The sequence below is a fragment of the Arvicola amphibius genome, chromosome 8 (genome assembly GCF_903992535.2).
Source record: "Arvicola amphibius chromosome 8, mArvAmp1.2, whole genome shotgun sequence".
In the NCBI taxonomy this organism is placed as follows: Eukaryota; Metazoa; Chordata; class Mammalia; order Rodentia; family Cricetidae; genus Arvicola; species Arvicola amphibius.
Window position 1 is genome coordinate 64,350,084 of NC_052054.1, and position 12,430 is coordinate 64,362,513.

Below are 12,430 nucleotides of genomic sequence, written 5' to 3' on the forward strand. Positions count from 1 at the left end.
TGATATGGACATAGCTGATGATATGTCCTTGTGGCAAATTGAGCATCTTTAGAGAAATACCCCAAAGTAGTATTACTGTGTTTTAGGGAAGGTTATTTCCTACTTTTCTGAGAAATCTTTCATACTGGCTTCCAAATGGGTTGTACCATCTTGCATTACCACCAGCAATTCAAAAGTGCTCCCTTTACCCCACACCTCTCTAGCATAAGCAGTCATCAGTGTTTTTGATCTTTGCCATTCTTACAGTTGTAAGATGGACTCTCATCATAAAGCCAGTCACACTGAACCTTATAGAAGAGAAAGTGGAAAGTGCATTTGAACGCATTGGCAAAGGAGACCATGTCCTAAATATAACCTCAGCAGCACAGACACTGAGAGAAACAATTAATAAATGAGACCTCCTAAAACTGTATAGCTTCTGTAAATCAAAGGACACTGTCAATAAGATAAAACAACAGCCTACAGAATGGGAAAAAATCTTCACTAACCCCACATCAGACAGAGTTCTGGTCTCCAAAATATAAAAAAATCTCAAGAAATGGGTCATCAAGAGAACAAACAATTTAAATCAAACTTTTACTCAGGTTCCTCAAATATGTGGAGGATTTGTAAAGCATTTACACCTCAGGAAACACATTCTTTCCAGCTCAATAGATATCAATTATACCTTCCCTCACCCTGCCTATTTATTTTTCTTTATATACCATGCTTTGAAGTGCTGCTTTTGGAGTTCATGTGTGCTATCTGACATTTTAAAAGACATTTCCCCCATTTCAGATATCTGTTCATCTTAGCTTTCTGTGACGTTGCTGTGATTAAATATTGACCAAAATCTTATTGAGGAGAAGGTTTGATTGGGATCATGAATTACAGCAAAGAAATGAGAAGGCAGGCAGGCATATGGAGACTGCATCTAAATCATAGAATCTGAAGGAACATAGCTTACTGGTTTTCTCTGAATTCTCACAAAGCCCTGACTAGGAACAGCACTGCCCATAGTGGGCAGGGCAGTCCTACATCAATTCCCCATTAATAAAATGCTTAAATAATTTGACAGCAGGCTAATTCAATGGAGAGAAATATTTTACTTAAGGTCCTCCCTAACTTAATGTATTTTGTGTCACTGTGATGAAAATTAAGTAGAAAAACCACTTTGTAATCTCTGTAGTGTTTGTTCATATCAAAAAACCCATTCTTCCTCCTAAATTTCTAGGTATGGGAATCTACTCAAATTTACATCAATTTGTTTCCTTACATTTGTATGCGTGGTATTATAAAATATATTAAGCTTAATCTGATAACTCTTTTGGTATATATAAAATTTAGCTAATTGGTATATCAACATGATAATAAAATATAGTTATACAAGTAGGTAAAACTCCTGACGCCAGCATGTATCTGATTTTTCACAGATGCCACCCTCTGTGTGCAGTGCTGATTGTGGTCCTGGATTCAGAAAATTCTTGCAGGAGGGAATGGCAACCTGCTGTTTTGATTGCAGCCCTTGCCCACAAAATGAAGTTTCTAATGAGACAAGTGAGTGTTTGCTATTGAGATAAATCCTTCACATCACATAGATCATCTTCTCTCATTCATACTGAGTTGATCAAATGGACCAAAACACAATTGAAGAAATAAAATATATTACTTTCCTAAGTTAAGTTTTATAGAACTATGAATATTAACAAAATCATTTTAAATAACTTGTTATACCATTGTAGTGGCATTTCAATTGTATTTTAATAAATAAAGACTGTCTGAAGATCTAAGAGTAAAACAGTCCCACCGGTCAGCTTAACAGACCACATTATTGTAACACAACCTTTAATCTCAGTAGCCACAATGGCATGCTCGTTTAATCCCAGTCACTACCCTAGCTGATATAGAAATCAGGGGGTGAAGACCTTTAATCCCAGTGCTATATTCCTTTAGTCTGAGCCCTAGAGAGGAGGATGGACAGTTCTCAGGCACAGTCTGTTAGTTTTACATATTTCACATGTTTTATTTTTGTATTTTGTATACAAATTTTGTATATTGATACCAATTTTGTATATTAATACAAATTTGAGATTAATTTTATTAAAACATATGCAGTTTGAATCTTGTTCAAGGTATTGTACCTATACAGCTCATTTAACAATATAATGCTAACTTCTAGTCCTTGAAAATTAGTATTATCAACTGTTTAGGAAAATAGAGCAGACCAATCTACTCCAGAGGAGATAATGAATATTGAAGAAACTCCACATTGAGTTTACTTTCCTTGTGGCAAAAGTAAGTCATTGATAGAAAGTAAATTAGCTATAAGCCTTTGGACTCACCAAGATAAGCTACATATTAAATGTTTTTTCTCAATATGTCAAATGAAAATGAACTCGATATTGTGGATATATTTCTTCCCTGTGTATATTATATATAGTTATTGTACTTATTGTATATAGTTTTTATATTAATTTTAACCTTCTTTTTATTATATTTTGACAGAAAAGGGAAGTGTAGAGGCATTTCAATTGTACTTTAATAAATAAAGACTGTCTGAAGATCGGAGGGTAAACAGTTTTACTTTTCAGCGTTATAGAAATTATGGAAAAAAAAAAAAAAAAAAAAAAAAAAAAAAAAAAAAAAAAAAAAAACCTTTAATGCCAGTAGCCACCCTGGTCAATATAGAAATCGAGTTTTACATGCCTTTATCGCAGTGTTGCATGCTTTTAATCCCAAACCTAGAGGGAAATATAAGATGGGGTGGGGAGACAGCTCTCAGACACAGTCTCTTTCTGAGATTCCAAGAGGCAGGATTGCCATTTCAGACTGAGGTCAAGGTAAGAGCCAGTGACTGGGTGTTTTGCTTTTCAGATCTTCAGGTTGAACCCCAATTTCTGACCCAGAGTTTTTACTAATCATACTTCATACCATGACATGCATCTTTGATTCCTTGAACGTCTGTATTAGCTGGACTTTTCTCAAAGAAACAGTTTTGACAGTAATACAACATAGTGACCGAATTCTACCCAAGTGTGGAATGTTCTATAGATGTCTGTTAAGTCCATTTGATTAATTACATCTGTTAGTTTTCTTATTTCTCTGTTAGGTTTCTATCTGGTTGTCATGTGCATTGGTGAGAGAGGAGTGTTGAAATCTTCTACTATTAGTGTGTGGGGTTTGATGTGTGATTTGAGTTCTAATAATGTTTCTTTTACATATGTGGGTGCTTTTTATATTGGGGGCATAGGTATTCAGAATTGAGACTTCATCTTGATGAATTTTTCCTGTTATGAGTATAAAGTGCCCTTTTCCATCTCTTCTGACTGATTTTAGTTAGAAATCAATTTTGTTAGATATTAGTATAGCCACACGCACTTGTTTTCTAGGTCTGTTTGATTGGAAAATCTTTTCCCAACCCTTTACTCTGAGATAGTGTCTGTCTTTGAGGTTGAGGTGTGTTTCTTATAAACAGCAGAATGTTGGTTCCTGTTGTCATTTCCATTCCCTTAAACTGTGCCTTTTTATAGGTGAATTGAATCAATTGCTATTAAATGATATTAATGACCAGAAGTTGTTAACTACAGTTATTTTTTTTGGTGGTAGTGTTTGTGTGATTGCCCTCTTTGAGTTGTGTTGGTGGAGGATTGTCAGATGTCTGTGCTATTGTGGGTATTGTTGGCTTCCTTGGGTTGAGGTTTTCTCTCTAGTACTTTCTGTAAGGCTGGGTTTGTGTATATGTATTGTTTAAATCTGTTTTTCTCATGGAATATCTTGTTTTCTCCATCGATGGTGAAAGAAAGCTTTGCTGGGTATAGTAGTCTAGGCTTGTATCCATGGTCTGCTAGGGTTTGCAGCACATCTATCCAAGATCTTCTGGCCTACATGGTTTCCTTTGAGAAGTCAGGTGTAATTCTGATAGGTTTACCTATTTATGTTACTTGACCTTTTTCCTTTGCAGCTCTTAATATTCTTTCTTTATTCAGTATGTTTTGTGTTTTGATTATTATATGGCAAGGGGATTTTTTTGATCCAGTCTATTTCGTGATCTCTAAACTTCTTGTACCTTCATAGGGAAGGTCATTCAAGTAAGACCAATTACCTCCTGTTGCCTATAGATCAAAGATATAGAATACTCAGTTCCCTCTCCAGCACCATGTCTTCCTCCTTGTTTGCATGTCCCAGGATCATAATAATGGAATTAGTCTCCAAACTATAGGACATCCAATTATGTTCAATGTTATTGAAGACTAGTGAGCAAAACAGTGTTTTATGACTGTCCAAATTAAGATGTCCAATCAAAACTAAATTATTTGTCCTATCAGGGGGTTCTGCTTTTACCTTTATAAACTGCTATTTTCCTACACCCCACACCTGTCTTCTCTAGCCAGAGGCCATGCTATGTACTCCCTGACCAAAACCCATTCCCTCCTCTTTTGTTGACTTACCCCTATCCATTCTCTATCCCCTGTCTTTCATTCTTTTTCCCTACCCTTTTTCCTCTTGGACAAATCAATCTCCTTTTGGTGAGAACTTGATCTTACTATGTTGTGTGAAGACTCCAAGGGTCCCTACAGATTCTGTTTCCTGTTTCTTATTATGTCAGTGTGTTTGGGCTAGTGAATTCATACTAGAAAATGTATCACATAACTTGTCCTATAGAAAACAAGATCTCCATCTATTTCAGGGAAACCATTCATAAAGCAGAAAGACATCAAAAATATCTGTAACCACAGGATCTGAGATATTAAAATACACTCTGCAATACAGTGATTAATCATTTTAATCTCTGTAAACTCACTAGTTTCAGTCAATTCATCATAGCATTCAGAAAGTAATGAAAATATCTGTGTTTTCTGATAATATAAAATGGTATCATCAACACATAGTTAAATAGACAACATATTATTTTATTTCATTCCCCATAATGATAATGAATATTATAAAATGAAAGTATTGCTATGCAGCAGTGTCTCTCAGCAACGTCATCAGCAAAGGATGCAGATATCACAATGTTTATGCAACACACTGAACTGAAATATTCTGTCAATAAATGGCAGAAGTTGTACTAATCATGCTTTTCTGTCTTCAAAAAGATGTGGAAAAATGTGTGAGGTGTCCAGAGGACCAGTATGCCAACAGAGAACAGAACCAGTGTTTTCAAAAAGCTGTGGTCTTTCTGAATTACAAAGACACCTTAGGGTTGGTTCTTACCTTAATGGCATTGTTCTTCTCTGCATTCACAATTGTGGTTCTTGGGATTTTTGTGAAGCATCATGACACTCCCATTGTGAAGGCCAACAACCAAAATCTCAGCTACATCTTGCTAATTTCACTCATCTTTTGTTTCCTGTGTCCCTTGCTTTTCATTGGGCATCCCAACTCAGCTACCTGTGTTCTGCAACAAATCACATTTGGAGTTGTATTCACTGTGGCTGTTTCAACTGTGTTGGCCAAAACAGTGACTGTGCTGCTTGCTTTCAAAGTCACAGTCCCTGGAACAAGGATGAGATATTTTCTGGTTTCTGGTATGCCCAACTACATCATTGCCATCTGTACGCTCATCCAAATTATTCTCTGTATAATCTGGCTACAATTTTCTCCTCCTTTTATTGACAATGATATGCACTCTGAGCATGGCCAGATCATCATTGTGTGCAACAAGGGCTCAGTTACTGCATTCTACTGTGTCCTGGGATACCATGGCTCCCTTGCATTAGGGAGCTTCATTGTTGCTTTCTTGGCCAGGAATCTCCCTGACACCTTCAATGAAGCCAAGTTGCTGACCTTCAGCATGCTGTTGTTTTGCAGTGTCTGGATCACCTTTCTCCCTGTCTACCACAGCACCAAAGGCAAAATAATGGTGGCTGTGGAAGTCTTGTCCATCTTGGCTTCCAGTGCAGGCCTACTAGGATGCATTTTCATCCCCAAGTGCTACATAATTTTGTTAAGACCAGAGAGAAATTCTCTTCAAAAGTTAAGGGGGAAAACATCTTCCTGAACAAACACTTCATAAATTGTTACTGACAACTACAGTATTGGTACAGAAGCACCTAATACAATACAGGGCAAACTGATGAATGGCTAATGATTCTCATCATTTCTTGTAATGATGAGGCACAGCAGTGTGATATACACTATTTTTCTATATATTATCATCTATAATCATCCACACATCCATTTAGTTTATCAGATCCATTCCTTGAACATTAACGCATAGGAGATGTTTTCCTTTCTTTCACAATTGCACAGTAAGATTTGACATAAACTCTAAGTAACTCTATTGATACCTGAGTGAATGTGGGACTTTAAATTCAAATGAACACATAGAAATCTTATAGTATAGTGAAAAATGCTTTCAGATTGTGAAACAAATTTGCCCTCTTTTATGGAAATAAAAAAGAATCCTGTTGTATCCTGGGAGTAACAAGAGTAGAATTTAGGAGAGAGACAGAAATGTTTTAGTAAGGAGATATAAAGGATATTGAGAAAGATGAAAAGGTGTCTCAGCATTTAATGTCATGTGTGTTTTTTCCAAGGAGATGAGTTCACTAGTCATTCCCCGAAACTTACAGTTGATACTTTCCTATAACAATACCTTCAATGCAGCCGGGCGGTGGTGGCGCACGCCTTTAATCCCAGCACTCGGGAGGCAGAGGCAGGCGGATCTCTGAGTTCGAGGCCAGCCTGGTCTACAAGAGCTAGTTCCAGGACAGGCTCTAGTAACTACAGGGAAACCCTGTCTCGAAAAACCAAAAAAAAAAAAAAAAAAAAAAAAAAAAAAAAAAAAAAAAAAAAAAAACAATACCTTCAATGAAAGTGTTACACTCTTGCTTCTAAGGACACCTATATTCAGATGTGGACAAAATACACTCAAAAGGTGCTCATATACCTAATTGAAGTTAAATTATATTTTTAATTTTATGAATCTTTTATTTCCAGATAAGATAATACCAATGAAAATTAAAATTTAATTTTAAATTACCAGAATTTAAATGTGATGCAGTTAAACAATACATGCTTATATCATACATGATACAGTAAAGAACAATGAATAAAATATCTACACAATTATTTTCTATTGATTACATTATGTTAATAGAGACTTTTATAAAGTATATTTGTCATTTATTGTTTTGAATGGAAAATATAAAAATGAATATTGTATATATTAGATTACAAATACTGAATTTATAACTATACTACTTTTAATTTTTAAAACAGAAGAAAAATAAGATATCTATATCTATCTAGATATACATAGACATATAGACAGATATCTTTCATTTGTAAATTTTAGACTTTAACAAACTTCCATCACGAAACCAAAATGCTTTAACACTGGTTCCCAGAAGATGCTAAGTCAGTGTGATGACCACTAGCTTTTATCTGTCACATGAGGTTATTTTCTCTTTTTTCTGTCTTACTGAGATATTTGGGCATAGAGACATAGCCCACAGACTTTCCAATAATGTTCATAACTCTACATAATAAAATTCATTCTTCTCCCACCCTATTGTGAGATAGAAGATTGAGAGCTCCATCTCAAAGACACAGAAACTATATTAAACAAAATCATAGAAGCAAATTCCAACCTAAAGTAGGATAGTCCTATGTAGGTGCAAGAAACTTGCACAACACCAATAGACTAAAAAAAATGCCCTTGCCTTGTAATCAAATCACAAAACATACCAAACAAGGAAAGAATATTAAGATCTGCAAAGAAAAAAAATCAAGTAACATTTAAAGTCAGACCTGAACTCTCAGGGGATAACATGAAAACTTGAAGTAATGGACACATGTGCTACAGAGAAGACAATAAGACTCCATGGATGCAAGCCCAGACCATGATACCCAGCAAAGCTTTCAGTCAACATCAATGGAAAAAAGAAGGTATGATGGAGGAGTGTCTATGTGTTACTTTCATTATTAATAAAGAAACTGCCTTGGCCCTTTAAGAGACAGAAAATTAAGTAGGCGGAGTAGATAGAACAGAATTCTGGGAAAGAGAGGGGAGACGCTTCAGGCAGTCACCATAAGCAGTTGCCATGCCTCTCCTCTCTGAGATGGATGGAGGTTAAGATCTCTCCTGGTAAGCGATCCACCTCGTGGTGCTACACGGATTACTAAACATGGGTTAAAGCAAGATGTGAGAATTAGATAATAAGAGGCTGAAATTAATGGGCCAGGCAGTGTTTAAAAGAATACAGTTTCCGTGTAATTATTTCGGATATAAAGCTAGCCAGGTGACGGAATGCAGCCCCGCCGTTCCTTCTACAAAGGTAGTCCATGACAAACCAGTTTTAAAAATACCTATCCACAAATCCAGCACTACAGGAAGTACTAGAAGGAAAACTCCATCCTGAGGAAAGTAACAGCTCACAGAAAAATACACGCAACAGATTGTTTCACAACAGCAAAAACCAAAGATGGGAAACACACAAACTCTACCACCAAAAAAATCAGAAATTAGCAATCACTGGTTATTAATATATGTTAATATCAATAAATTCAATTCACCTATGAAAAGACAGGGACTAAGAGAATGGAAAGGACACAAAGACCCATCCTTCTACTCTATACAACAAACAGACCTCAGCTATCCTAATATCATATAAAATATATTTTAAATTAAAATCAATCAGAAGAGTTACAAAAAATGGCTTACACCCATGTATCTTATCAGATAACCATGGTTTAAAGTTAGAATTTAACAACAACCTTATTTGCTGAAAGCCTACAAGCTCATGACAATTGAACAGTGCTCTTATGAACCACCCCTGGGTCAAAAAAGAAACAAAGAAAGAAAGTAAAGACTTCTTAGAATCCAATGAAAATGAAGGCACAATGTACCCAAACCCATTGAACAGTATGATCACAGAATTGTATTAATATACAAAATTTGTATTCAATATACAAAAGTAAAATTAATGTGAAAATATCAAACTAATAGTTGCTCTAAAAAGTAGATTCAATAATCTACTTTTTAACTTGTCATATCTATATCATCCCTTTTTCTTTTCACAATATATTTTAATAATATACTACCTTTCTATCTAATCATATTTGAATTACCTCCCACGTTTTTTTGATTTTTAAGATAGGGTTTCTCAGTAGCTGTGAACTACTCTGGAACTCACTCTGTAGATCAGGCTGACCTTAAACTCATAGAGATCTGCCTGATCCTTCCTCCTGAGTCCCAGGATTAAAGGCATGCACCAACACCACCTTGCCTTTCTTTTTGAAATCAAGAAAATTGAATCTAATTTTCTTTATTTAGTTTTTTTCCTGACCATTATCCATAACAACTTGTAACTAGCACATTAAATAAAAATAAACATCTACAATCCATTTCTTAGGAATGTTGGCATAGTTTTATAGGATACTTCCTGCTGATTAGGGGCACTGATCATCTTTTGGGAACCCAAAGAAAAATTATGATTATGGTCAAGTCCTTACTGGAGTATGCTGTGTGGCTGGATTATATCTACCAGCAGTTGTGAAGCTGGATGTTGAATTCAGAGGAAACTGCAACAAATGTACTCTGAAATGTTGGATGATCTCGTTCATCTGTTCCCACTGGAAATTTTTCAGACGGTCTTCCTTAATCAAACCATATTTTTCTTTATCCAAGAATGAATCCATGGCACATTAATCCTTAACATTTTTATCCAACAATGAATCCACAGACTCTCATTTCCTATGGAAAGAAAAGAAAAACCTCTTCTCCAAAGTAACATATGTTTTGGCTTAAATTTTAAAGTAAGGCATTTTGATCAAACCCTTTTTCTTAATGCAGAATGAATACATGGCCTTTCATTTTTTTGGAAGCCAAAACAAAACCTCTTCTCCAAAGTAGCATATCATTTGACTTAAATTTTAAAGTCAAGGCATTTTCAAAATATATAGGTTGGATTAATCCAGCAGCATTTATAGTCAAATGATTTTTAGCAGCTATTGCCTCTTTCTCAATTCAAAGACAACACATTACCACCATGTACATGAAGGAACAAAGGAGAACACAATATTGCATCAATATGCTGAATTCATGTTACGTGCATGCTTCAAACAAAATGCAAGCCCTCTGTAAGATTAATGAGGATGGGAATAATTACTTATAAATTCACCAGAAATTCTTTCGTATGAGACTGAAAACTTCAAGCAATATCCAGAGATCACCTATTATAAAAATCAATCAGATTTATAATTTAGGAAAGTGTGGATAAGTATTGACACATGATGCATAAAAGAGAAGTCCTGTTAGATCTGTCCCACCATCTCAATGGGTAAATGCACCCCTCACGGTCCTGACTTCCTTGCTCATGATCTCCCTCCTTTTGCTCCTCATCAGGACCTTGGGAGCTCAGTCCGGTGCTCCTATGTGGGGCTCTGTCATTTTCTCCATCCAACACCAAGTGAAGGTTCTCACTCAGGATGGTGTTTTCTATTCCCATCCATTTGCATGAAAAATTCAAGATGTCAGTTTTTTTACCACCAAGTAGTACTCTAATATATATATATATATATATATATATATATATATATATATATATTCCACACTTTCTTCATCCATTCTTCCACTGAAGGGCATCTAGGTTGTTTCCAGGTTCTGGTGGGACAGATCTCATGGGAGACCACCAAGTCCACTTGGAATGGGACTGATGGAACAGGGGACCAAACCGGGCTCTCTGAATGTGGCTGACGGTGGAGGAGGACTGAGAAACCAAGGACAACGGCAATGAGCTTGAACTCTACAGCATGTATGGGCTCACTTTGAGCCTTGTCAGTTTGGTTGCTCACCTTCCTGGACTTAGGGGGAGTTGGGAGGACCTTGGACTTAACATAGTGAAGGGAACTCTGATGGTTCTTTGGCTTGGAGAGGGAGGGAGTGGGGGTGTGGGTAGAAGGGAGGGGAGGGAAGGGGGAGGAGGAGGGGAGGAGATGGAAATTTTTAATAAAAAAATGAGAAAAAAAGATAAAAAAGAGAGAAGTCCTATATTCAGCATGTTTATATACAGCACCCAGTTAATATTGTCACAATTATAAGGATAAAATGGTTTTACATGAGAGCAACTAGCCACAACTATCTAAATGGTGTTGTCATCACACCCTTTACTACTCAAATGATTTTTTGTTTAGGGCTGGTTACATAAAAAGGACAAACAGATTTTTTTTTATTCTACTGCCCTTCATCTGATACACTGATATGAAAGTTAATATAGGATATTTGTGGTCATTAAGATGCCACAGCAATTAAATCTCTTGCTCCTGAAGCTGATGATGAGTTCATTTCCGGGATACATATTGTAGGATGTGTTAGTAAACTCCTGGAAGTAGTCTTTGACCCCCATTCATTCTTAAATACACATAAACCAAATTAATTAAACAAGGTCTAATTAAATGGTTTTAATTGTAAAAACATGTAAGAGTCAATGGTATTTACAATGATAAGTATAACAAAAATTTTACTTTAATTATGTGTATGTATGTGAAATGGGTGGTTATATGTGTCCATGTGAGAGGCAGCCAGTGTCTCAGTAGTTACAGTCTAAGCCAGTTGTGAGACACATGATATGGATGCTGGGGACTGAATGTGGGTCTTCCTCAATAGTAATATATTCTCTTCAAAATGAGCCATTTTTCCAATCCCTTAAACAGAATAACTAATTACATGTGTACATAAATACATTGTTCTATATACAAAGACAAAATCTAGATATAAATTATGACTCTCTGCAATTATCCATTGATTTAGGGCAATTGCAATCATGCTTCCATATCATGAATTTTAATTGGTATTAATAATAAAAACCCCCAAACAGATATTGGAGTTAAAGCTGAAGATCCAAGAAGCAAAGGGGTCAGTCACTAGAGTTCTCACTTCTACCGATGCTCAGACTGAAAAGGTGATCCTGTCCTCAGACTGTTTCTCTGTTTGTCTGCAGACTGTTCTGCATCTGTGTCCATCAAACCTCATACTGCAGTGATCTCTGGTCTCCTCCTACTTTATATTTCTCTCTCTACCATTTATATCAAAACTGTCTCCATCTCCATATGCTGGTATTAAATGCTTGTGATCTCAAGTACTGCAATCACCTTTGTGTGAGCTCTGTTTCTCTTAGACAGATTCAATCTTGTGTAGCCCAAGGTGGCCTTTCTCTCCCAAATCCTGTGATTAAAACTGTGTGCTACCACTCCCTGGCTTCCAATAGCTTAGTTCTGCATTCTTATCTTTAGGCAATCTTTATTTGTTAAAACAAAAATAAAATATCATTACACATTTCCTCCACTAGCCATAGTGGAAACTACAATATATGAATGGAATACTATTCCTCAAAATAAATCTTCTTTGCTCCACTCTTGCTTGAATGTTCTTGCATTATCATGCTCATTGTTTTATATGAATATCTACTTTATAATTGAGAATACTCACAGAATCTGGGTATCACAG

At 35.9% G+C, this 12,430-nt stretch overlaps 1 protein-coding gene across 4 annotated transcripts in view; it reads left to right on the top strand.

Annotated features, from left to right (window-relative positions):
- LOC119820421 (vomeronasal type-2 receptor 116-like) overlaps positions 1-5,980 on the top strand; it is a 32,298-nt gene extending 26,318 nt beyond the window's left edge. For 3 of the 4 annotated variants that reach the window (XM_038338713.1, XM_038338714.1, XM_038338715.1), the window contains exons 5-6: positions 1,413-1,536; positions 5,076-5,980. In XM_038338713.1, the coding sequence (XP_038194641.1) occupies positions 1,413-1,536; positions 5,076-5,980 (1,029 nt within the window). Of the gene's footprint in view, positions 1-1,412; positions 1,538-5,075 lie in introns of all 4 variants that reach the window. The other variant, XM_038338717.1, reaches the window with a different exon arrangement.
- Positions 5,981-12,430: the final 6,450 nt, after the last annotated feature.